The sequence below is a fragment of the Nicotiana tomentosiformis genome, chromosome 3 (genome assembly GCF_000390325.3).
Source record: "Nicotiana tomentosiformis chromosome 3, ASM39032v3, whole genome shotgun sequence".
Taxonomy (NCBI): Eukaryota; Viridiplantae; Streptophyta; class Magnoliopsida; order Solanales; family Solanaceae; genus Nicotiana; species Nicotiana tomentosiformis.
In genome coordinates, this window is record NC_090814.1 from 148,342,554 (window position 1) to 148,367,034 (window position 24,481).

Below are 24,481 nucleotides of genomic sequence, written 5' to 3' on the forward strand. Positions count from 1 at the left end.
CTCATCATTTTTGGTCTTCAAGTCCAATGCAGTAAAAGGTGTTTCAAAGGGACCACTCCATTTAGATTTCAGCTTTCTGGGAAACATCTTCAATCGTGAGTTAAACAACAACACAAGATCGCCGATCGCCGATTGCCCACCTTGAACTCCTGTTTTGGATGTATTTGTCATGAAGGTGCTTCATCTTCTCTTTGTACAAGGAAGAAATTGCATAAGCATGATACCGGAATGTCACGACTCAAACTAACCCCTGTCGTGATGGCACCTATCATGGAACTAGGCAAGACGACTCATTTCCAAAACAAACCGATATTTCTATTTCAAAGATAATTTCAATGTTATTTAACATAAAAACCTTCGTAAAAGAGTTCCAATCAAAATAAAAGTGCGGAAAGAAAAGCCCGACATCGGGGTGTCACTAATCATGAGTATCTACTACAATCTGTCTAACAATATCAATGCTAAATCAACCTGGAAAATAGCTAAATACAACTAGAGGAAGATAAGAGAGAGAAGAGCAGGGTTGCGATCGCCAGGCAGCTACCTTGTTATCCCCGAGAAAATCTGCAATCAGAACAATCAACAACTGTTACCGTGTCCAGCTATACCTGGATCTGCACACAAGGTGCAAGGAGTAACGTGAGTACGCCAACTTAGTAAGTAACAACAATAAATAAAGACTGAGCAGTAGTGACGAGCAATAAATCATATAACGTTCATATCAAGAAATCTCAGTAAAATTCCACATCCTTTTAAAATCAATATTTGAATCAAAATATCTCGTTTAAACCCAGTTCCAGTAAAAATCATTTAAAGATATTTTTCAACAGTTTTCAAACAGAGAAAAAATGCAAAGGTGAGAAAAATTGATGAAATCATAAACAGCCCCTTGGGAAAACCTCACAATCACTCTTGCCACTCGGGAATACCTCACAATCACTCATGCCTCACAGTCACTCAGCACTCGGTACTCGCCACTCGACACTCACACTCAGTAAGTACCTGCGCTCACTGGGGGTGTGTACAGACTCCGGAGGGGCTCCTTCAGCCCAAGCGCTATATCAAGACAAATCATGGCAAAAATCACCCAGGCCCTCGGCCGATATCAAACATGCTACGGCGTGCAGCCTGATCCCATAAATAGGCAACATGCTGCGATGTGCAGCCCGATCCCATAAATATCCTCACAAATCAGGCCCTCGGCCATACTCAATCATAAACCTCTCAAGCTACTCGGGCATTTCAGTAAAAACAGGACATTTGGCCCAAAATAACATTTATATGCATCAAAATAGAGTCATAAAACTGAGTTATGCAGTAAACAAGTATAACCATGACTGAGTATTAGATTTTCAATCAAAAACAATGAGAGGATAGTAAGAAGAGGCCCCTAAGGGTCCAAACAGCACTGGCACAAGGCCCAAACATGGCATTTAGTGCAATTTACAGAAACGCTTTCTAAAACATGTAAGTATCATATAGTTTCAACAAAATATGCAACTTCACAGTTGCTACGGGACGGACCAAGTCACAATCCTCAACAGTGCACGCCCACACGCCCGTCACCTAGAATGCGCGTCACTTCAAAATAGTAAAATGATACGAAATCCGGGGTTTCATACCCTCAGGACTAGATTTACAATCGTTACTTACCTCAAACCGGTCAAATCTCTACCCCGTAATGCTCTTGCCTCTACATTCGGCCTCCAAATGCTCTGAATCTCTTCACAATTTGTACAATACTATCAATACCCGCTAATGGAATGAATTCCACAAGAAAAGCTACAAAATTAGACCAAAACCCGAAATTGACTCAAACCCGCCCCTCCGGACCCATGTCTCAAAATCCGATAAAAGTTACAAAACTAGAAAGCCCAATCACTCACGAGTCTAACCATATCAAATTCATCAAAATCCGACATTGTTTGGTCCTTCAAATTCTTAAATTAATTTTCCAAAAATTCCAAGCCATAACCTCTCATTTGTACTAATTACATGATTAAACAACGGAAAAATCACCATATATACGAGTATTAGGGCTCAAGCAACTTACCTCACTGATAGCCCTTCAATCACCCTTCAAAAATCACTCCAAAATCCGACTTGAAAATGGTGGAAATGAACCAAATTCGCGAAGGGTTCTATTTATGGTTTCTGCCCAGGTTTTTCGCACCTGCTGAAAATTTCATGCTTCTGCGCCACCGCAACTGTGGAAGAATCCATCGCAGCTGCGGAACTCACTTAGGAGCCCAGCTTCCGCATCTGCGGTCCAAAACCCCGCGCCTGAGAAGGCGCACCTGCGTGTTTCCTCCGCTTCTGCGAAGCCTGTCCAGCATCCCCCTTTCCGCATCCGCGCCCCAGGTTTCGTACCTGCGGGCTCGCAGATGCGACCTCCAACTCTCACCTGCACAACCTGCCTAGCCCAGCATTGCCCGCACCTGCGAACTCCCTATGCGCACTAGCGGCCTCGCACCTGCGACTCTTTCTTCCGCAGGTGCGAAAATAGCTGTAGCAGCAGCTTCAGCTGCATTTTCCAACTACGACAAATCCGTTAACCACCCGGAATCACCCCGAGGCCCTCGGGACCTCAACCAAAAATACCAACAAGTCATGTATCAACCTACAAACTTAGTCGAACCTTTGAATCACTCAAAACAATATCAAATCATCAAATTACCCTCGGATTCAAGCCTAAGAACTTCTAAATTTCCAAATTCGGCAACCGATGCCGAAACCAACCAAACCACGTCCGAATGACCTCATATTTTGTACACACGTCACAAATGACACTATGAACCTACTCCAATTTCCAGAATTCCATTCCGACCCCGATATCAAATTTTCCATTCCCGACCAAAATCGCCAAATTTCCAACTTCGCCAATTCAAGCCTAATTCTACCACGAATCTCCAAATTTCATTCTGGACGCATCCCTAAGTCCAAAATCACCTAACGGAGCTAACGGAACCATCAGAATTTAAATCCGAGATCGTTTACACATAGGTCAACATCTGGTTGACGTTTTCAACTTAAGTTTCTACTTAAGAGACTAAGTGTCTCAATTCACTCTGAAACCACTCCGATCCCGAACCAACTAATCCGATATAACATAATATAGCTGAATAACACAAAAAAGTAAAAATGGGGAAAACGGGACTATAACTCTCGAAATGACCGCTATAACTCTCGAAACGACCGGTCAGACCGTTACATCCTCCCCCTCTTAAACATCCGTTCGTCCTCGAACGGGTCTAGAAACATACCTGGAGTCTCGAATAGGCATGGATATCTGCTCCGCATCTCCCGCTTAGTCTCTCAGGTGGCCTCCTCCACCGGCTGACCTCTCCATTGCACCTTCACTGAAGCTATATCCTTTGACCTCAACCTTCAAACCTACCGATCCAAAATAGCCACCGGCTCCACATCATAAGTCATATCACCCTCCAATTGAACCGTGCTGAAATCCAAAACATGGGACGGATCTCCAATATACTTTAGGAGCATGGAAACATGAAACACTGGATGCACACTCGACAAGCTAGGTGGCAAGGCAAGCTTATAAGCTACCCTCTATCCTCTGAAGCACCTCAAAAGGCCTAATGAACCGGGGGCTCAACTTGCCCCTCTTCCCAAACCTCATAACACCAACCATAAAAGACACATCACGAACCTTCCTATCCGCATAGCTCTTCAGCCTAGACTGCGCTGTGCGAAGCCGCTCCTGAATCAATTTCACCTTATCTAACGCGTCCTGGACCAAGTCTGTACCTAAGAGTCTAGCCTCACCCGGCTCAAACCATCCAACCGGAGATCTACACCTCCTCCCATATAAAGCCTCGTACGGAGCCAAGTGAATACTTGACTGATAACTGTTGTTATATGCAAACTCCGCGAGTGGCAGAAACTGGTCCCATGAACCCCCAAAGTCAATGACACAAGCACGCAACATGTCTTCCAATATCTGAATAGTGTGCTCGGACAACATGTCCGTCTGAGGGTGAAAAGTTATGCTCAACTCAACCTGAGTATCCAACTCTCGCTGCACGACCCTCCAAAACTGCGATGTAAACTGAGTGCCCTTATCTGAAATGATGAAAACTGGGACACCATACAGGCGAACGATCTCTCGGATGTAAATCTCAACCAACCGCTCTGAAGAGTAAGTAGTACCAACTAGAATGAAGTGTGCGGACTTGGTCAGCCGATCCACAATAACCCAAATAGCATCGAACTTCCTTGAGGTCCGTGGGAGCCCGACTACAAAGTCCATGGTGATTCGCTCCCACTTCCACTCCGGAATGTCTAATCTCTGAAGCAAGCCACCCGGTCTCTGATGCTCATACTTAACCTACTGACAGTTGAGACACCGAGCCACAAACCCAACTATATCCTTCTTCATCCGCCTCCACCAGTAGTGCTGCCTCAAATCCTAGTACATCTTTGCGGCATCCGAATGGATGAAATACCGCGAGTTGTGGGCCTCCTCAAGAATCAACTCTCGAAGCCCATCTATATTAGGCACACATATCCGGCCCTGCATTCTCAGCACGCCGTCATCACCAATAGTCACATCCCTAGCATCACCTCTCCGAACCCTGTCCTGAAGAACGAGCAAGTGGGGGTCAACATACTGACGCTCCATGATACGGTCATAAAGAGAAGACCTGGAGACCATACAAGCCAATACCCGACTAGGCTCCGAAATATCCAATCTGACAAGCTGGCCCGCTAAGGCCTGAACATCCAACGCCAAAGGTCTTTCTGCTACTCGAAGGTATGCTAAACTCCCCAAACTCTCCGCTCGGCGACTCAAAGCATCAGCCACCACATTGGCCTTCCTCGGATGGTACAAAATAGTGATATCATAGTCCTTAAGAAGCTCCAACCATCTCCACTGACACAAATTAAGATCCTTCCGCTTTAACAGATACTGCAGGCTCCGGTGATCAGTATAGATCTCACAATGAACCCCATACAGATAATGGCGCCAAATCTTCAAGGCGTGAATAATGGCTACTAACTCAAGATCATGGACAGGATAGTTATTCTCATGGGTCTTCAATTGGCGCGAGGCGTAGGCAATCACCCTACCCTCCTACATCAAAAGACAACCAATGTCTATCCTCGAGGCAACACAATACACGGTGTAAGAACCTGAAGCTGATGGTAGAACTAACACTGGAGTTGTGGTCAAAGCAGTCTTGAGCTTCTAAAAGCTCTCCTCACACTCATCCGACCACATGAATGGAGCATCCTTTTGGGTCAATTTGGTCAAGGGCGATGCAATAGATGAAAATCCCTCCACAAAGCGACGGTAATAACCCGCCAAACCAAGAAAGCTCCTAATCTCCGTGGCTGAGGACGGTCTGGGCCAACTCTACACTGCCATTATCTTCTTCGGATCCACCTGAATACCCTCACTGGATACCACGTGCCCCAAGAATGCTACTGAATTGAGCCAAAACTCACATTTGGAGAACTTTGCATGATGCTTCTCCTCCCTCAATCTCTGTAATACAATCATCAAATGCTGAGCGTGTTCCTCCTGGCTACGAGAGTACACCAGGATGTCATCAATGAATACAACAACGAATAAGTTCAAATAGGGCTGGAATACATTGTTCATCAAATGCATGAATGTTGCTGGGGCATTGGTCAGCCCAAAAGACATCACCAAGAACTCATAATGGCCATATCGGGTCCTGAAAGCTGTCTTAAGAATATCTGAATCCCGAATCTTCAGCTAGTGATAACCGGACTTTAAATTAATCTTGGAGAACACCCTCGCTCCCTGAAGCTGGTCGAATAAATCATCAATACGAGGCAAAAGATACTTGTTCTTGACTGTGACCTTATTCAACTGCTTGTAATCAACACACATTCTCATGGAACCATCCTTCTTCTTCACAAATAGAACCGGTGCACCCCAAGGTGACACACTAGGACGAATAAACCCCTTATTAAGGAGTTCCTGAAGTTGTTCTTTCAATTCCTTCAACTCTGCCGGTGCCATACGATACGGTGGAATAGAAATGGGCTGAGTGTCCGGCACCAAATTAATACCAAAGTCAATATCCCTGTCAGGCGGCATGCCCGGCAGGTCTGCAGGAAACACATCCGGAAAATCATGTACTACTGAAACAGAACTAATAGTAGGAATCTCTGCACTAACATCCCTCACAAATGCCAAATAAGATAGGCAACCCTTCTCAACCATACGTTGAGCCTTCAAATATGAAATCACCCTGCTTGGTACATAATCTACAGAACCGCTCCACTCAACCCTTGGAAATCCCGGCATAGCCAACGTCACCATCTTAGCGTGACAATCTAGAACGGCATGACATGGGGATAACCAATCCATACCCAATATCACATCAAAGTCAACCATACTGAGCAACAATAGATCCACTCGGGTCTCCAGACCCCCAATAGTCACCACACATGACCGATACACGCGGTCCACAATAATAGTATCGCCCACAGGAATAGATACACGTACAGATGAAACTAAAGACTCACGGGGCATATCCAGAAAATGGGCGAAATACGAGGAAACATACGAATACATGGAACCAGGGTCAAATAATACTGAGGCATCTCTGTGGCAAACTGAGACAATACCTGTAATCACACCATCTGAAGCAATAGCATCTGGTCTGGCAGGGAGGGCATAGAAACGGGCCTGGCCACCCCCTGATCTGCCTCTCCCTCTAGGGCGACCACTAGCTGACTGACCTCCACCCCGAGCTGACTGGGCGGGTGGTGAGGTAACTGGTGCTGCAGTCGGAGGCTGACTCCTCTGCTGAGATAGACCTCCATGACGACGAGGACAATGCCTCCACATATGCCCAAGCTCCCCACACTCAAAATAACTCCCTGGCGCTGGTGGCGGAAACTGAAGGGAACCCCTAGCACCGGGATGACGGGTAGAAGAACCTGGCATGGAAGAGCCCTGAACAGGTGGAGCACGAGATGGACTCTGAGCTGGAAGGGCACTAAGTGATGAGTGGCCCTGATGAGAACTGTGAGAACCATGGTCAGATGATGCACCCTGATGAAATGCCGAGCTGACTGAGCCTGTCTGAAATGACGACCTCTACCGTGCTGGAACTGACTCCCAAAAGGAGCACAAGGATTGGAAATCTACAGCCGCATAATTCTGAACTGCGGCCACACTGCACTCTTTCTACGGTCCGCAGATTTGTAACAGCGGCCGCATCTTGCTCTTCTGCGGTCTGCATAATTGTAACTGCGGCCGCATAGCTCTTCTTCTGCGGCCACACAATAATGGTGCGGTTCGCACTTTTAATGGACTTGAATTGCAGATTCTCTGAACTTTGCTCTTACCCAGCTTCTGCGGCCGCACAATTCATGTGCGGACCGCACTTTGCACCAGTCATTGATAGATTTTCCTTCATAACCTGCGGCAGCAGATGATATTCTGTGGTCCGCACTTATGAGCTTTTATGCCTTTTTTGTCCTTGAGTTCAGATTACTCCTTCTTGAGTTGGATTTCATCTCGGGAGTTCATCTTCCAATATTCTAAGCATATTTTATCAGTTTTTGGGAACACAATTAAACATTTTTGGACTAAAACGAAAGCTAAAAAGGCACTAATAAGTAGTCAAAATCCTCATTTATCCACAATGCAGTTGAACGAACATCTGGCGAGATTACACTCCCCGTCCTGGCGGGTGGCGTCACTCTAGAGACCACATTCCACATCATGGATCAGGACACGGCATACAACGCCATAATAGGGCGACCGTGGATACACACCATGAGAGTTATACCCTCCAGCTTGTACCAAGTCATCAAATTTCCAACTCCATGGGGGATATTCAGCATATGCGGGGAACAACGTACATCTCAAGAATGCTACTGCATCGCCCTAAACTGCACGACCACTCAACAAATGTCAGACAAAGAGAAGGAAGCATAGCAATCAACAGGGTCGAGGTCGGTAGACGACGACATCAAAGACGTCATCAAAGACCCCGATGTTGCCGAGGCCGCAAGATCGACTATAGAGGACCTCGACCCCGTTCAGTTAGATGTCAACGATCTCAACAAGAAAGCCTGCATCGGCTGCAAACTCCAAGAGCCAGGTAAGTTTCGCAAATTCTTAATTGCTAACGCGGACCTGTTTGCTTTTAGCCATGCAGATATGTCAGGTATACCAAAAGAGATTGCCACACACAGATTGAACGTCGATCCACTCTATCCCCCGGTAAGGCAAGTTCGACGCAAGTTCAATTCCACAATCAATGACGTGGTGCACGAAGAAGTGGAAACATTATTGGAAAATGGCTCTGTTAGAGAGTCGGAGTACCCCCAATGGGTCGCCAACGTGGTCATGGTAAAAAAGAAAAATGGAAAGTGGCGGATGTGCGTGGATTTCACTAACCTGAACAAAGCTTACCCCAAGGATTCGTTTCCACTGCCTCATATCAACCAACTCATCGATGCGACAGCCGGACATGAGTTGCTGAGTTTCCTGGACACCTACTCGGGCTACAACTAGATCCTTATGGAGGAAGCAGACCAAGAAAAGATCACCTTCATCACCCACCAGGGGACGTACTGCTACAGGGTCATGCCTTTCGGACTGAAAAATGTGGGGGCAACTTACCAGAGACTGGTGACGAAAATGTTCAAAGAACAACTCGGAAAGACGATGGAGGTATATATCGACGACATGCTGGTCAAATCCAAAAAGAAAGAAGATCACATTGATCATGTAAGAGAAGCCTTCATCATACTCAGGCAATACGGCATGAAGTTGAACCCCGAAAAGTGCGCATTCGGCGTGGCCTCAAGAAAATTCTTGGGTTTCTTAGTGTCGCATAGGGGTATCGAGGTCAATCCTGACCAAATCAAAGCCATCGAGGGTATACCAGAGCACTTGACCACCAAAAAACAAGTCTAGAAGCTAACCAACCGTATCGCCGCCCTATCAAGGTTCATCTCGTGATCCTCCGATAGGTGCCATTAATTCTTCGGCGTACTTAAAAAGGAAAACGGTCTCCAATGGACCTCTGAATGCGTCCAAGTATTGAAGGAGTTTAAGGTATACCTATCCTCACCACCGTTGCTCTCAAAACCGGAACCAGGACAGCCTCTCCTCGTCTATCTCGTTGTATCCGAAGTAGCTGTGAGCACAGTCCTAGTCCAAGAAAATAAAGGCAAGCAATCTCTCATCTATTACATTAGCAAGACACTAATCGACGCCGAGACGAGGTACCCCCACCTTTAAAAACTGGCTCTGGCCTTAGTCGTAGCTTCACGGAAACTTAGACCGTATTTCCAATGCCATCCCATCTCGGTCGTCATGACTTTCTCCTTAAGAAGCATTTTACACAAACCCGAACTTTTGAGCAGATTGGCCAAATGGGCCATCGAACTAAGCGAGCACGATATCACATATCGACCGCGAACGGCGATAAAGTCTCAGGTCCTCATCGACTTTGTCGCCGACTTCAGTGCGCACATACTGCCCGAAGTCGAAAAGGAAGCCCTCCACCTTTCTCAAACACACGACCTCTGGGTCCTATACACTGACGACGCATCTAATGCGTCGAGGTCCGAGCTGAAACTCGTACTTGAAGTCCCAACAGGTGAAGTGATTCGCCAGTCCATAAGGTGCCCGGACATGACTAACAACGAGGCCGAGTATGAGGCCGTAATTGCAGGACTAAGACTAGTACTCAAATACGGGACAAAGCGGCTAAGGCTGCGCTGAGATTCTCAGCTCATGGTCAACCAAGTCACAGGGACTTTCCAAATCAAGGAGCAGAGGTTACAAAAATACCATACCGAAATCTGCAAACTACTACCCGAGTTCGATGAATGTCAGCTCGACCAGATTCCCCAAGCACAGAATATCGAGGCAGACGGCCTCGCCAAATCGACAGCAGCCACCAAAAACTTCACAACCGAAGATCAAAGTAAGGTCCACCTCCTCAATTCGTTGATAGACCAAATCAAGGTAAGAAACGTAAACCTTACTTGGGACTGGCGCAACCGTATTGCTACATATTTGCAGGACGGTATACTCCCCAATGATAAAAAAGAGGCCAAGAAACTGTGGATGCAAGCAGCCAGGTATAGCATCGTTCACAACGACCTGTACAAAAGGACATATGGCGGCCCCCTAGCGAAATGCTTGGACCCAAATCAGACGCGGCGCGTCCTTGAAGAAGTGCACGAAGGCCACTGCGGAGCTCATTCCGGCAATCAAGTGTTGGTTAGGTGCCTCATACGAGTAGGATATTACCGGCCCGCCATGAAAAAAAAAGCCGCAAATTTTGTGAAAAATTGCGAGCGATGCCAGAAGTACGCTCCAATGATCCACCAAGCAGGCAAACAACTACACTCAGTGACTTCCCCTTGGTCGTTCATCAAATGGGGAATGGATATCGTGGCCCCTCCCGGCCGGACGAGGTAATGTACGATTTCTCTTGGTTTTAATTGATTATTTCTCTAAATTGGTGGAAGAAGGAGCATACGCCCAGATACACGAACAGGAAGTAATCGCCTTCATATGGAAAAACATCATATGCCGCTTCTGTCTTCCCAAAGAAATCAGTTGCGACAACGGACCTGAGTTTGCTGGAAAGAAGGTCGCCGAATTTTTTGAAAATGGCACATCAAAAGAATACTGCCAACGCCTTACCACCCCACAGGCAACGGGCAAGCGAAATCCTCCAACAAGTCAATACTGAACATCATAAAAAAGAAACTAGAAGACGCCAAGGGACTGTGGCCGGAGGTATTACCAGAGGTACTCTGGGCCTGCCGAACAACGCCAAAAGTGAGCACCGGGGATGCAGTAATACCAGTCGAGGTCGGGGAGCCCAGTCTAAGGTATTTCCGCGAGAGCGGATCCCAGAACGATGACAGTAGAAGGCAAGAACTGGACGAGATCGAGGAACGAAGAGATATGGCTTATGTAAGAATGGTAGCCCATAAGCAACAAGCAAAACGCTACTATAACAAGAGGGCAAAGATCGGGCCACTTAAAGTCGGGGCCTACATGCTTAAAGACAAAACACAAGCAAGCAAAGACCCGCGAGAAGGAAAACTGGGAACAAACTGGGACGACCCCTACAAAATCACGACAGCAGCAAGCAAAGGGTCATTCACACTAGAAACAATGGAAGGAAAGCGACTACCAAATAACTGGAACATTACGCACCTCAGGTACTTCAACTTTTAAAAGGACGAGGTCCCCAAAGTCGCACTCTTTTTCCCTCGCTCGAGCTTTGTCCCAATTGGGTTTTCTCGAGGAGGTTTTTAACGAGGTTATGACGGGGATACTTTAGAATTGAAGCGCATAGATGGAAAACACCGGACGGTCAGTTCATTGCTCAATCTCTCACTATATTTCTAGCTCGACAAATGAAGGGACTAGATAGACCGGGACTGGGACTGAACTACCAGCTAGCGCCCAGAAAATATGTAAATCTCTCCAAAAGTATGAATAAAGCGCAAGTACATGAAAGTTTATCTCTACTCTCCAAGTAAAAGTTACAGTCGACCTCGTTCGAATTAACACCTATTCGCCACGACCTCAATTAATTAAAGTTTACATTCGACCACGTTCGAATTAACACCTATTCAGCCCACGACCTCAATTAATTAAATGTTACATTCGACTTCGTTCGAATTAACACCTATTCGGCTCACGGACTCAATTAATTAAAGGTTACGTTCGACCTCGTTCGAATTAATACCTATTCGACCCACGACCTCAATTAATTAAAGGTTATATTCGACCTCGTTCGAATTAACACCTATTCAGCCTACGACCTCAATTAATTAAGGGTTACATTTTACCTCGTTCGAATTAACAATTATTCGAACCACAACCTCAATTAATTAAAGGTTACATTCGAGCTCGTTTGAATTAACACCTATTCAGCCCACGGCCTCAATTAATTAAAGGTTACATTCGACCTTGTTCAAATTAGCACCTATTCACCCCCACGGCCTCAATTAATTAAAGGTTATGTTCGATCTCCTTCGAATTATCACCGATTCGGCCCACGACCTCAATTACTTAAAGGTTACATTCGACCTCGTTCGAATTAATACCTATTCGGCCCACAGCCTCAATTAATTAAAGGTTACATTCGACCTCGTTCGAATTAACACCTATTCGGCATGCGACCTCAATTAATTAAAGGTTACATTTGACCTCTTTTCGAATTACTACCTACTCGGCCCACAACCTTAACCAAATGAAGGCTACCTTCAACACCGTTCAACCCACTCAAGTCTGTTACAACAAAAGGAAATCAAGCAATAAAATCAGAAAAGCGCACAAATTCGAACAAAGAAAAGAAGTCAGGTACAAACAACAAAACTAACACTTCATTAAGAATATCTTTTACAAAGGTTGCTCGCCTACAAAAAGTTCACATGCCCGCGGCTAAAACAAAAAAAGAACTAATCACCACACGGCTCAGCAGCATCACCCGCTTGATCATTAAGACTGTCTTCACCCACCTCATCGTCATCGCCAACGGGATATTCACCCTTGTACCAGGCATCATGTTCAATCTGGTCCATGCTCGCACCATCCTCGTCATCACCAGCTTCCGGCGTAGCGGGGTCATAGCCACAAGCAAACCGAGCTTTATGTGCCTTAGTACGTGTATTCTCAAAGTCTGCTTCTGAAATAGCCCTCGCCCCTATCGGATCCCTGAATATATCTAGGTGGGCCTCGACGTGAATCCATTCCTCTTACAGATTCCGAGGAACATCAGGAAAAGCAGAAGTGCGGGATAAAGACGGTTGAGCCAATAATTGTGCCTTTTCGGCCTCGAGGGCAACAACTCAAGCACCAAAACCAAGAAAAGTCATGTTGCCATCTCGCTTAAAGCATCACTATGGTAGAGGCGCAAGATATCGAAATGGTAGAGGCGCAAGAAGCGACGCATAGCGTCGGGAAAAAGCGCCATAATGACGCATGATGTCATGATGAAAAGACGCAGCCTCAAAGCCTGCAACTTACGAAAAGTCATGTTACCATCTCGCTTAAAGCATCACTATCCAACTTGCTCGCCCAATGTCGCGACCCAATTTCTCCTATAGGCCGTGATGACGCCCAACGTTGCCGCTAGGCAAGCCTACAATGAACTAACTCTGTGATCCTTTCCTTTGAAGAGTTGAAATAGTTGATTTTTAGTTTGTGCATAGATAAGAAGTAAGAATTTAATAAAAATGAAAAAAAATCAAGATTTTTAAAGCAAGTGAGATAAGTAAAATAACCCAAAAACCATCAAGTGTCTACTAGCATGAACTACCAAAACCTAGTGTCACAAGTGTACGAGCAACTAGTAGAATATATAAAAGAATACTAGTCTACTGTCTGAAGTGAAATAGACAGAAAATACAAGCAAAAGAAAGACTCCGGCTGCTTCAGAACGGGCTAAGAAGGCAGCTCACCGTGAAGTCTCGTAGTAGTCAAGGATGCGCGCCGGACTAATATCCAGATGCACATGCCTCAGATCCTGCACATTTAGTGCAGAAGTGTAGCGTGAGTACATAAACAACATGTACCCAGTAAGTATCCAGTCTAACCTCGAAGAAGTGGTGACGAGGGGTCGACTTTGACACTTACTATGGGCTAACAATAAAATGTCACAATTATAACTAAGCATGAGTGACAAACATATAGTTGAAAACTCAATAACAAGAAATAATAAACAATCCTTTCACTAATAGTAAATCCCAAATTTATTTCCATCATTCAACAACTTATATCTCAAGCCAATGAAGCAATATCAATTATAATTAGTTCCAAAGATTTATTACGCGCAATTTATGTCGAGTTCGTACGACCCGATCCAACGTAAAAATATTTAAACCGTGCACTGCCAAGGGTCGAATGGAGAATTTTCTTAGTAATTGGAATTCATGAGTTTTGTCAAGTGAAATTGATGACGAAAATGGAGAAGACATCAATAATAGAGGAAATCAGATAAGGGAGAAAGAAAAAGGGAAAGAAAAAAAAAAGAAAGAAAAGAGAAAGGTAAAGAAAAGAAAGCACTAATAAAAAGGAAATAGTGTTTGTAATACACTTTAATACAATTAACGAAAAATCTAATTAGTTTAGGTGGGTTCCGTTTCAAAAAGGACATATATGGGCCAACTGTGTAACTCTAAGGGCATATATGGGCCAACTATGTGACGGTAAAGGCATATTTGAGCTAAAGTATTAACGAAAGGCAAATGTGCTCAATTTCGTATAGTACAAGGGCATATTTGGACCTTTCCCGTATAGAAAATCAACGTTCACTCATTATGACCTTCCATTGTGATTTCAAAAGAACTAGTTTCCACATATGAAAATACAAAGGAACAACATTATACACTTGAATTTGAAGTATACAAAAAATATAGGAGAGCCACGGACTACATTCCTCTAGAACTGTGCGTGCAGTAATAATGCAAATCCCTGCCATAAATCTTAAACGATTCCCATCGTTGAAAAGCATGTCATCCAACATTCACAGCATCAAAATTTTCCTCATCACCCTATAAATTCTAGAGAAGCGTATATCAAAATAATCCACAAACAATACCTCTGTAACTTGACAAAGTAGAAGGTGATCAAATTTTCTACTTACCCAAACTTCTTAGTAAACCTAAACTTAGATATACAGGAGATGAGAATTTTCTGCACAAACTACGAAATCTTGCAAGGAAGAGAAGGAAATTGACTTTACAAATTTGTTGAGGTGAGATTGGGAAGAAGAACAAGAGAGTAATGGAGAATGACAATAAAAAGCATGGTGGGGGAACCCCAAAAGTAAAGAAAGTTAGTCAGGAGCACATAACTCGCAGTTTCAACTTGCCTCTTTCTCGATGAAGTATGCTTAAAATTTTGGAATGTCCGCACTCTTCCATGAGGTTGCCATTGTAATTTGACGAGTCGAAGTGAGCCAATTCACATAAGAAAAGTGTTGTTTTGATGATGGGTAGTGGCCAATTAGTGCGGGAACTCTGTCCAATGAAGTTGTTGGTCTTTATACAAAAGAAGCGCATTTGAAAACATGGATTCTAAGAAACTTTCAAAAATTGAAGAGGTTGGAAAAAGAATTGCAGAAAAGTGCAAAGGATTGCCCTTAGCTCTAAAGACATTTGTTCGCCTATTAAGCTCCAAATCAAAGGTTGGAGAGTGGAGATTTGAAAAGTGAAATATGTGAGCTTCCACATTCACTTCTCAACAAATTGAAAGCCTCATATTTCACTTCTTAAAATGTGTTTGCTCTTCAATCTCTTATTCGGAACTTAATAAACTAGTAATTGTCTTAAGAACTAAAGGAACCCTTTGCACTTACCTACAACTTTTTTACCTACCACTTCTAAGTTTCGGATGTTACTTAGAATCATTTTTTTTGCAATGCGAATTACTTTAATATGGCCAACAGACTTTACTAGGACAGAGCTCTACCACACGTCATTAAGGCAACACGTTTCCAACCTCTTCAACTTCTGAATATTCTGAGTCGCCTCTTTCTCGACATTGTTACTCAGAAAATGGGAATACCAACTCTATTAAGTGGATTGTCGTCATAGTTGATGAGTTTAAGAAATAATATTAAAAATAAAATAAAACATTTGTGTATAAACTAATTTGGGCTCAAAGATTTTTTGCCTAAGAATAAGAAGATATGAGTCTATAAAAGATAAAAGTAATACAAATACCAACATCCTTCAGACAGAGAAATGAAACTTCTATAACCATAAACAAATCCAACAGATATGTATATGAGATGTATCAGTTAAGAGCTAGCAACATGGCAATGATCAGGCATGAAACCTTTTGGAAACTATTAAGTTCCCTTTGTAACCACATAATATAAACATTAATATATTTTATTAAAAATAACATCAATGTCAAACAACTAAAAGTCATATATTTTTTATATTATGCATCCAGTAGCACAGGAAACACTGAATAGATATGTACAGTTTCTGGATATAATTTATTTGTCAGGAAATGAAGCACAACTAGAAGAGATAATTTTTTTATATTATGCATCACAAACTAGAAGATGCAAAGCTAGAGCATGTAAATGAAAGCCTAAACAACCTAAACCTCCAGAGGTTTTGTGAAACTGCATAAATAAAGATAATATACAGGGACATCGACATGAAAATAAGAAAGAAATCAAATATAGAAGATAAGCAATTGTAACACAAGATAATTATCACATCCAATCTGGAAATAGTAACTTACTCTTAAGCAAAAATCACTACGCATCAATCCCAAATTTTTTAGCTAGGATCAGAGCTGTCTAACTCCACAACCAACAAATGCGAATTGATACCCCGAGAGTGTGACGGCGTGTCCAATTAATATAAACCCTAGTATTTCAACTACTTCGCCTATCTTGGGCCGGACCTACAACTCCCAGAACCGACGAATTCGGGTCAATCCACATACCTCGTTGATGTAATAGCCCATAAGAATATCGGTTGTTATTTGAGATTTTTACCTCCTTATACTACATATGAAATTTAATTACCCTGTTTAATTAAGTTTTAACTTAATTATACGATCATATATAATTTACCAATTATATACAAATTAATTTTAAATGAGTATCCTTTGATTGTAGCCCTTTAATTTAGTAAATCCCTAAAAATCATCACAATTCCTTAATTACCCAAACAAACCACAATCTTTCTAAAGGATTTTCTTCTTTCTCTCTTTGAAATCAACCCTCTTTCTACACCGATTTCTACAAAGTTTTTTCTTCTAAAGCTCATAATTTTCTCTAACAATGGCGATAAAAGGGATTAATTTTTTATCGATTTGAATTTCGCCATGGTTGGAGTTTGGAGCTTTTTCGGGCTTCCCCTTTTCTTGTTGGTGTTCTGATGGCAAGTTAGCAGTATATGTATATTAATTATTTGGTTGTATTGTTCGAATTAAAATTGTAAATCAATAAATTTTGAAGGTGTTTGACTCTCCACCATTGACAGCCATTAAAAAGTTGCGAAACTTTGAATTTGAATTCGGATTTTCAAAAAATATTGTTTGTTTGGATGGGGTGCTGCCTCAAATCCTGATACATTTTCGCGGCACCCGGATGAATAGAGTACCGCTAACTGTCAGTTTCTTGGAGAATCAGCTCATGCAAACCATTTACATTAAACACACATAGCCTACCTTGTATCCGTAATACATCGTCATCGCCAATAGTGACTTCCTTGGTATCACCATGCGGAATCGTGTCCATAAGGACAAGCAGATGGGGATCATCGTACTGACGTTCTCTGATATAATCATAGAGAGAAGACTGATAAACTACACAAGCCAAAACTCGATGCGGCTCTATAACATCCAATCTAACAAACTGGTTAGCCAAGGCCTGAACATCCAATGCTAAAGGCCTCTCTATTACCGGTAAGTATGCTAAACTTCTCAAACTCTCCGCCTTCTCAAGGCATCGGCCACCACATTAGCCTCTCTGGGATGATAGAGAATAGTGATATCATAATCCTTAAGCAACTCTAATCACCTCCGTTGCCGCAAATTAAGATCTTTCTTTTTAAGCAGATGTTGTAGACTCTGGTGATCGGTATAAACCTCACAATGGACATCGTACAAATAATATCGCTAAATCTTCAAGGCATGAACAATACCTGTTAACTCAAGTTCGTGGACCGGATAATTCTTCTCATGTACCTTTAACTGTCTGGATGCATATGCAATCACCCTACCGTCTTGCATCAGCACTACGCCGATACCAATAAGCGACGCGTCACAATACACAGTATAAGACTCTGAACCTGTAGGCAACATCAATACTGGGGCTGTAGTCAAAGCTGTGTTGAGCTTCTGAAAGCTCTCTTCACACTCATCACACCACCTGAACGGAGCATATTTCTAGGTCAATTTAGTCAAAGGAAATGCAATAAACGATAAACCTTATTGCAAACGATTGGGAATATTTATGGAGTTTATATCTCAATTTTGAGGGTATTGGGTGAAGATTAGATTTGATTTGGCTGGATTTTTATATTGAAATTCGAAAAAGAAGCAAAGAACACACCACATACAAAATATATACAAATTATATACAAAATATATACAAAAGACATATTGTATAAAATTTATATAAAAATTATATTTAAGTTGTATGATGTTGTAGTTGTATTTAACTAGGTAAGAATGATGTATGAAAGTTGTAGATAAGTTGAAAATAAGTTGTATACTGTATAATTAGTTGTTTGAAATTTATTTTTAGTATGTATGTAGTTGTAGATATATAAATTTTCATATTAAATTTGTATAAAATTTGTTTTTATTTTGTATGTTATTGTACCATACATTATTCTTTTCTTAAAATAGGCAATTATGGCAAACAGAAAGAAGAGTTGCGCTAATTATGGCTTAAAATATGTAACGCACAACTGGAAGGAGTCTTATTTAGATGAAAAGACAATTTGAACTTAGTTCCCTTCAGTTACGCCATTTTCAAGCAAAGTATCCCCTAATTTAAGGCACTTAAAATTGATTGTATATAAATTGTAAGAAAAACTTGTTTAGAGCGGGTAACATATAAAATTTGGACAATTTTAGTAAATAAGTTTCAACTATTGTATAGGAAGGAAAAAATCCCTTGTTATTTTTGTTAGGAAAGTGAGATGTGAATGTTTTACACTTCTACTAACAAGAATTAACTTAAATAGCCGCCTACCCAAGTGCTTAACTTTAAAAGACATATATATAATATACATATAATTCACATATAATATATGTATAATCGTATATAATTATTGTATGATCTATATATATTGGCTATAAAAAGTAAACAATAAAATTTCCTGGCTATTTGTGTAAAGATCGTTGGGATCTTTACACAAATAGCTAGCAGATTCATTCTTTACTTTTCCAAACAGGTGAACATGGATTATACACTGATTGTACATATATTATATATGAATTATTTATACATTATACATCCATCGGCTATTTTAAGTTTAAATTGTTGTGTGGACGGGTATTTAGGTTAATTGGTGATTTATTCATAAAATAGCCACTTTTCTGTCATTTGTAATTGAAAAATAGTCACTCATTTAGGTAGCCCGGTGCACTAAGCTCCTACTATGCGTGGGGTCCACGCTACAAGGGTCTATTGTATGTGGTGTTATCCTGTATTTCTGTAATATATTATTTTCACGGCTTGAAACCGTGACCTCCTGGTCACATGGCAGTAGTCAAACTCAATATTGTCTTTAAATTTCACTCGTTTAATTTGAATTTCAATGATAGCGGTTAATTTTCAAAGATAAAGCCGAAAAGTAACAAGAGGATGTTATTTCTACATTATCAAGGGTAGAGTTTATTAACCAAATGGACCCAAGGTGTTGCATTTGAATTTTAGGGTGCGTTTAGTATGAAACAAATATTATTATTATTTTTGTAAAAAAATAAAAAAAAATTCTATGGTTCTATTGATGGTAGTGATATCTCTTTTTGTCTTCTTGAGCCGGGGGTCTTTCAGAAATAACCTCTCTACTCTCCGGAGTAGGGGTAAGGTTTGTGTACATTCTACCCTTCCCAAACACCAATTGTGGAAGGTTTGTTGTTGTTGTTGTGAAAAAAATATTGCACTTGATTTCATGCATAATTGGCATATGCCATTTTTTTCGTAGGAAAATATTTTTATTGCAGATTTGTTTTTTTAGAGTTCAATATATCGAAGCACTTTATGTTTTATTTAAGTAAAAAGATGAAAACATACTTATTAGGTAAGTGTTAAGAACTTTAAGACAACTGTTTACCCTCAAAATCGGATAACAACTGAATTTGTACATGGTTTTAAGGATACGTGATCTAACTCGATACAAAATGAGAAATCAGATTAAAATTGGAATAAACAATGAAAAAGTAAATGCAAACCAAACAAGTTGAACAATCTTAGCCTTGAAAGGTTAGCCACCCTCAAGCCATAAATGCTTTTATCGATGCCGGAACAAGATAACAGGATAATAAGAGCTAAAAATAATAATATATTAATTTGTGATGTGTGTTCTAGTGTTCTGAATGAATTATCAGACCCCCTTTATATAGGAGAGGAGTCCTACTCTAGGTACATTTCTATAAAAGGTAAAAATCTCTTGATTTGCTGATTGCCAATTCCTTGCTGATACGTGTCGAGATTCTCGCTGTAATACCTGACCGGTCGCAAATATTTCGGTCTTCTGTTAGTTATCTCCGAGCCTGTTCAAGGCTATGGTCGACACCGAACTTAATGTTCCTCGAAAGTAGGCTTTCCGACCTTGGGTTCTAGCTCGACCGGGCTCGAGGTCGATCTTCAGTTCTTGGTCGCCACGTTCCAAGCCTAATCCACCAAGTTGTAGTCGAGCTCGACTTCGACCGTATACAGATAGTCCCCTCATTTTTCGGAGAGTAGACGACTAAAAACAACATGAACTTCCGATCCTGACTTCTATATTTTGTGACAAAAACGATAAAATGTCAAAACGTCTCGTCAGTCAAGTCTTAATAGCATTAAATGCGTGTCAGTTGTCGGTCGGCCACTCCCAGATGTGAACAGTCGCTGAGAGACTATAAATACCCCCTCATTAGTTCATTCAAACTTTACTTTCAAACCTTCTGCCCTCGTACCTTAGAAATTTCAATACTCCCAAGCATCAATTTTATGGTTACTCTGAAATCATTTTATAAGAACTTCTGTTTATCCCAAACCATCAAGCATACTCTTTTAACTTCCTATTTTTCCTTCATTTCCAAAAAAAAAGGGCGAAGACCTCATAATCCGTTCCCCAAAAAGAAACTCCCTATGCCTCGCGACCGACTGAAGAGGAAAATGTTTCGTCTGCTGCTACTGAGGAACCGACACCGGATCCTCCCCCTGAAGATGTTCGTTCCTGTGGGGTGTCCGACCGGTGCTGATTTCAAGGTCGAGAAAACCTCCTCGGTACTGGGTCGGTATGAACCGGTCTCCAGATATATATATATATATATATACTCGATCACCGATAACTTCCTCTCCCAGGTCAAGGAGGATTGCAACTGGGTTTATAAACACGTGGTGGTTCTTACGCCCGAGGAAGCAATTACTACCCACGTGGAGGATTTTTTAAAGTGTTTACACTTATCCATTTACGTTGGGCCCCTTGGATCCGGTCATCATCGCATTCTGTAAGAGGTACGAGGTGACCCTTGGTGAAATTCATCCTTCTTTCTCGAGGATGGTAATTCTCCTCCGCTTTTCGTAAATAAAATCGAGGGGTGTGCCTTCACCATCGATAATCTCATACGTCTGTACAGTCCTCGACTCTATCGAGAGGGATTCATAAAACTTGTTCGTCGGGCCAGTAAGGCCCCATTCTCGAGCATCGACGAGGATCGGAACCGAGGCTGGTTAGGCCGATTCGTTCGAGTGAAGACCTCGGATTTAATATCGGCTGAGGGTATGCCATTTCCTGAGAAATGGAACATGAAACGTAAGTATAACCTTGCCTTTAAGATTTCATTTATCGCTTTTACTTTTCCTCCCTTCTCATCGATGTTTTGTGGTGGTGCAGCTATTGCTCAAATTCGGATGCAGTTCCTCGACTCAAGGAGTAGGTCGAGGGCATCGTGTCGCAGAAACCATACTCCGAGCGTGCATGGCGCGAACTTTCGAAGGGCCGATGGGAGGCCCGTTCACACGGTGAGAATTTGTTCTCGTGCGGAGGAACACTTAGGTTTTCCCCATGTTGCTGAGCCCTTACTCATTTTCCTTTTCTTTGTAGGTCCTCCCAAGGATATTGTAATGAGGCCTTCATCTGTTGGCGAGGATGTCCCCTTCTCCAAAATAGGGCGAGGAAAAGAAGAGGAAAAGAGATCCGAGTTCTCCAAACTCGGAGAAGAAAAAACTGAAAAGGAGGCTGGTGCGTAAATCCAAGGAAAGCACCAGTGCCCGGGAAATTCCATCGGACTCACTCGATCAATTGAGGGACGAGTCCGAAGAAGAAGAAGCTTCTGAATTGATGACCCGCGTGAGAAGCGACATCGAACTGCCTCAAATCAGGGTGGCTAATAAAGGGGCAGTGGTCAAGGCCTCCGAGACGGAGAGGGGCGAGGCCGTTTTGCCCCGAGCTGGGGAGGTCGACAAAAAGACCACGACCGGTGCTTCTCGAGCAAAGGATAACGCCCCGAAGGATGCACTTGGGGTGATAGATCTCTCCGAGTCGCCTCCATTTACTGATTCAATGATCAACGAGCCCTGGATGCTGAATGGACGCCCAAATGAGGGGCCCCCAAGGGGCGGCAGACTCTTTTAACAATTTCTTTGATGACATAGATTCTATTGCCTCGGAGGACATTACCAGGTTGGGTGACTTACCGGTGCCAAAGAAGATACCATCATCGGGAGCCATCGGGCCTTCTTCAAGTCCGAAATTAGTAAATCGGTTCCCAGCTCCGAGTGCAGATCCTGATCGGAAGCGGTCAATCATTATGTCTATCCCGGAGGATGCTCGGGTTCTCTCCTCCCCCGTGGGGGTTTCTATTTATCTTCGGTGCCTGGTGACCGAAGAGGATCAAGCCAAGATGGACGAGGTGGAAGTGCCCTGCATGTTCAACGAAGCACATCAGGCGTTAAATAGGGTAACTTTGGATGCTTTTTTTATGGTACTTAGATTAATTCTTAAACTATCGTAACATTTTTCATTGTGCTTGCAGGCCTCGATGCTTTATCACGATATTTTTCTCCAATATCGGGAAGAGTTAAACCATCACGAGACCGAGAGCTTACCGAGAACAGGGATGCTTACAAGTTTCTCAGTAAGAAACTCCATGCTGAGCTAGAAGCGGCTTGGAAGGAGCATGCCGACCTGGTCGAGCAGGTAAGAAGATTTTTTGAAGTTAGTGACGATGAGTCAGACACAATGCCTAACGTTCCGAACCCGCAGGTTCAAAAGAAACTTGACCAGATCGAGCAGCTCCAGGTGGAGGTGGATACAGTAAAAGCTGAGGCCGAAGAATGGAAAAGAAACATGGATCGTTTGGCCTCGGAAAAGGAGACTGCCCGGGCACAATTGGCTTCGGTTGAGGTCTAGCTCCAGGCTTCAAGGAAAAGGCCTTGGTACATGCCAAAATTATCGAGGAGCTCCAGTCTCAGCTGAGCTCGGCGGTCTCCGGTCAAGAAAATCTGGCCAAGGAGCTTGAGGCGGCCAAGTCAGAGGTCACTGTAGTCAAGGCCGAGGCTGATGAGAGGGTGGCCCAGCATAAGGCCGATGCCGAGGCGGCTCAGAACCAAGTGAGAAATATAGTGGAGCATACGAAGTGGCAATCTCGAAGGGAGGCCCTCGAGGGAGTTCATGCTCGGGGTTTTGACTTATTGCCTGAAATCGAGAATGCAAAGGTATTTGAAGCCAAGGCCAAGAAGTTGGCTTATCCCGAGGAGGAAGATTCTGACGGTTCTAAAGATTCGGGTGAGTCCGAAGGCGATGGAGACCCCAAAGGTGATGATGCAGCCCCCGACGAAGAGTAGGCCACTACGGATCCCTTCAGATGTTTTTGTCTTTGCTTTTCGAGGTCGTTCGGCCTTTGTAAAAAAATTATCGTGGCTATTTGGCTCTTGTAAATGGAATTTTGGATATGAATATATAACGCTTTTTTCCCACTTTCACAACTTTTGTATTTTTCCCTTTGCTTTATTATTTGTATTCGAAAAGATCGAAATGCCTTAGCATGAAATAATTAGGTTATGTTCGAAGGTTCAAACAAACATTGCTTTTAACATTATTCTATTTTAAGGCATCGTGGGGATTCGGTATCACCGAAAATATTTTTCTCGAAGTAGTTCAGATTATAGTTTGACGAGGGTAGCCTTTAAAACTGGTTATGAAATTTTTTGAAGACCTTGTTTTTGTTACGGGTCTCGGATGTCTCCGAGCCATGTTAATATGGCCGTAGACTTTTTAGTTCGGGTGTCGCCCAGTGGGATTGCTATCTCGAGTTATCCGGGCTTGCCTAAGATAACATTCCCCGAGTGGGGGCGGTCGTGGCCTTCGAAATTCGGGCGTTGCCTAATAGGTCTTATGCCCCCGAGGTCTAATAGCTTGGACCGACCGAGTTTGTTTTCGGACGGCAGTCCCCGAGTGAGAGAGTGATTGTTCGAACTCGGGTTAAGGCGGCCCTTGGGCTCGATACCTTTAGGGGATGAGATATAGGAAATTCCTTAAGAAATGCAAGAAAAATATTTAAAGTACAAGATGTTTGCAAGGAAGAGACTTCTTTTTATTCTTGTGCATAATAGTTATACATGTGTACATGCTTTGTGCCAGGGTTCGAGCAGTCTATGTGGTCACGGTTCATTTGACCTTTTGGCCCTTACAATGAATCCTATCGATCAAGACCCTTCAATCCTGAAGTCTCTTTCCATAGTAAGTCGATATCCGAGGGTAATGCCCCCTAGTGTTCGGGGTTGATCGAAGA

The 24,481-nt window shown here is 42.7% G+C and overlaps 2 protein-coding genes across 9 annotated transcripts; one reads left to right on the forward strand and one right to left on the reverse strand.

The window, feature by feature from the left end:
• Positions 1–293: 293 nt before the first annotated feature.
• LOC108948669 (uncharacterized) lies at positions 294–16,460 on the reverse strand. Of its 8 annotated transcripts, XM_070197820.1 has the most exons (4): positions 16,256–16,451; positions 14,868–15,567; positions 13,456–13,520; positions 632–13,010 (listed from the first exon to the last, which is right to left on the reverse strand). In XM_070197820.1, the coding sequence occupies exon 4, from the start codon at positions 6,944–6,946 to the stop codon at positions 5,744–5,746; it is 1,203 nt and encodes a 400-aa protein (XP_070053921.1). In that variant the 5' UTR covers positions 6,947–13,010; positions 13,456–13,520; positions 14,868–15,567; positions 16,256–16,451; the 3' UTR covers positions 632–5,743. The 8 variants fall into 8 exon arrangements, 3 of the variants coding, with proteins under 3 accessions (XP_070053921.1, XP_070053922.1, XP_070053920.1); XR_011415059.1 differs by lacking the exon at positions 632–13,010 and adding an exon at positions 294–564 and having other exon boundaries at positions 14,868–16,373; XR_011415060.1 differs by lacking the exon at positions 632–13,010 and adding an exon at positions 294–614 and having other exon boundaries at positions 14,868–16,373.
• A 5,010-nt stretch (positions 16,461–21,470) lies between these two features.
• Positions 21,471–23,534, forward strand: LOC138908656 (uncharacterized). Its single transcript, XM_070199337.1, has 4 exons — positions 21,471–21,621; positions 21,793–21,930; positions 22,724–23,044; positions 23,107–23,534. The coding sequence occupies exons 1-4, from the start codon at positions 21,471–21,473 to the stop codon at positions 23,532–23,534; spliced, it is 1,038 nt and encodes a 345-aa protein (XP_070055438.1).
• The last annotated feature ends 947 nt before the right edge of the window (positions 23,535–24,481 follow it).

What these genes read in the sequence shown, in the direction of transcription:
- LOC108948669 (XM_070197821.1), bottom strand. Translation starts at nt 6,946, where the DNA reads ATGCCAGGTTCTTCTACCCGTCATCCCGGTGCTAGGGGTTCCCTTCAG.
- LOC138908656 (XM_070199337.1), top strand. Translation starts at nt 21,471, where the DNA reads ATGCCATTTCCTGAGAAATGGAACATGAAACGTAAGTATAACCTTGCC. An exon ending in GCAGTTCCTCGACTCAAGGA is followed by an intron (nt 21,622 to 21,792) that starts GTAGGTCGAGGG and finishes TTTTCTTTGTAG; the next exon opens with GTCCTCCCAAGGATATTGTA. An exon ending in AAAAACTGAAAAGGAGGCTG is followed by an intron (nt 21,931 to 22,723) that starts GTGCGTAAATCC and finishes TTGTGCTTGCAG; the next exon opens with GCCTCGATGCTTTATCACGA.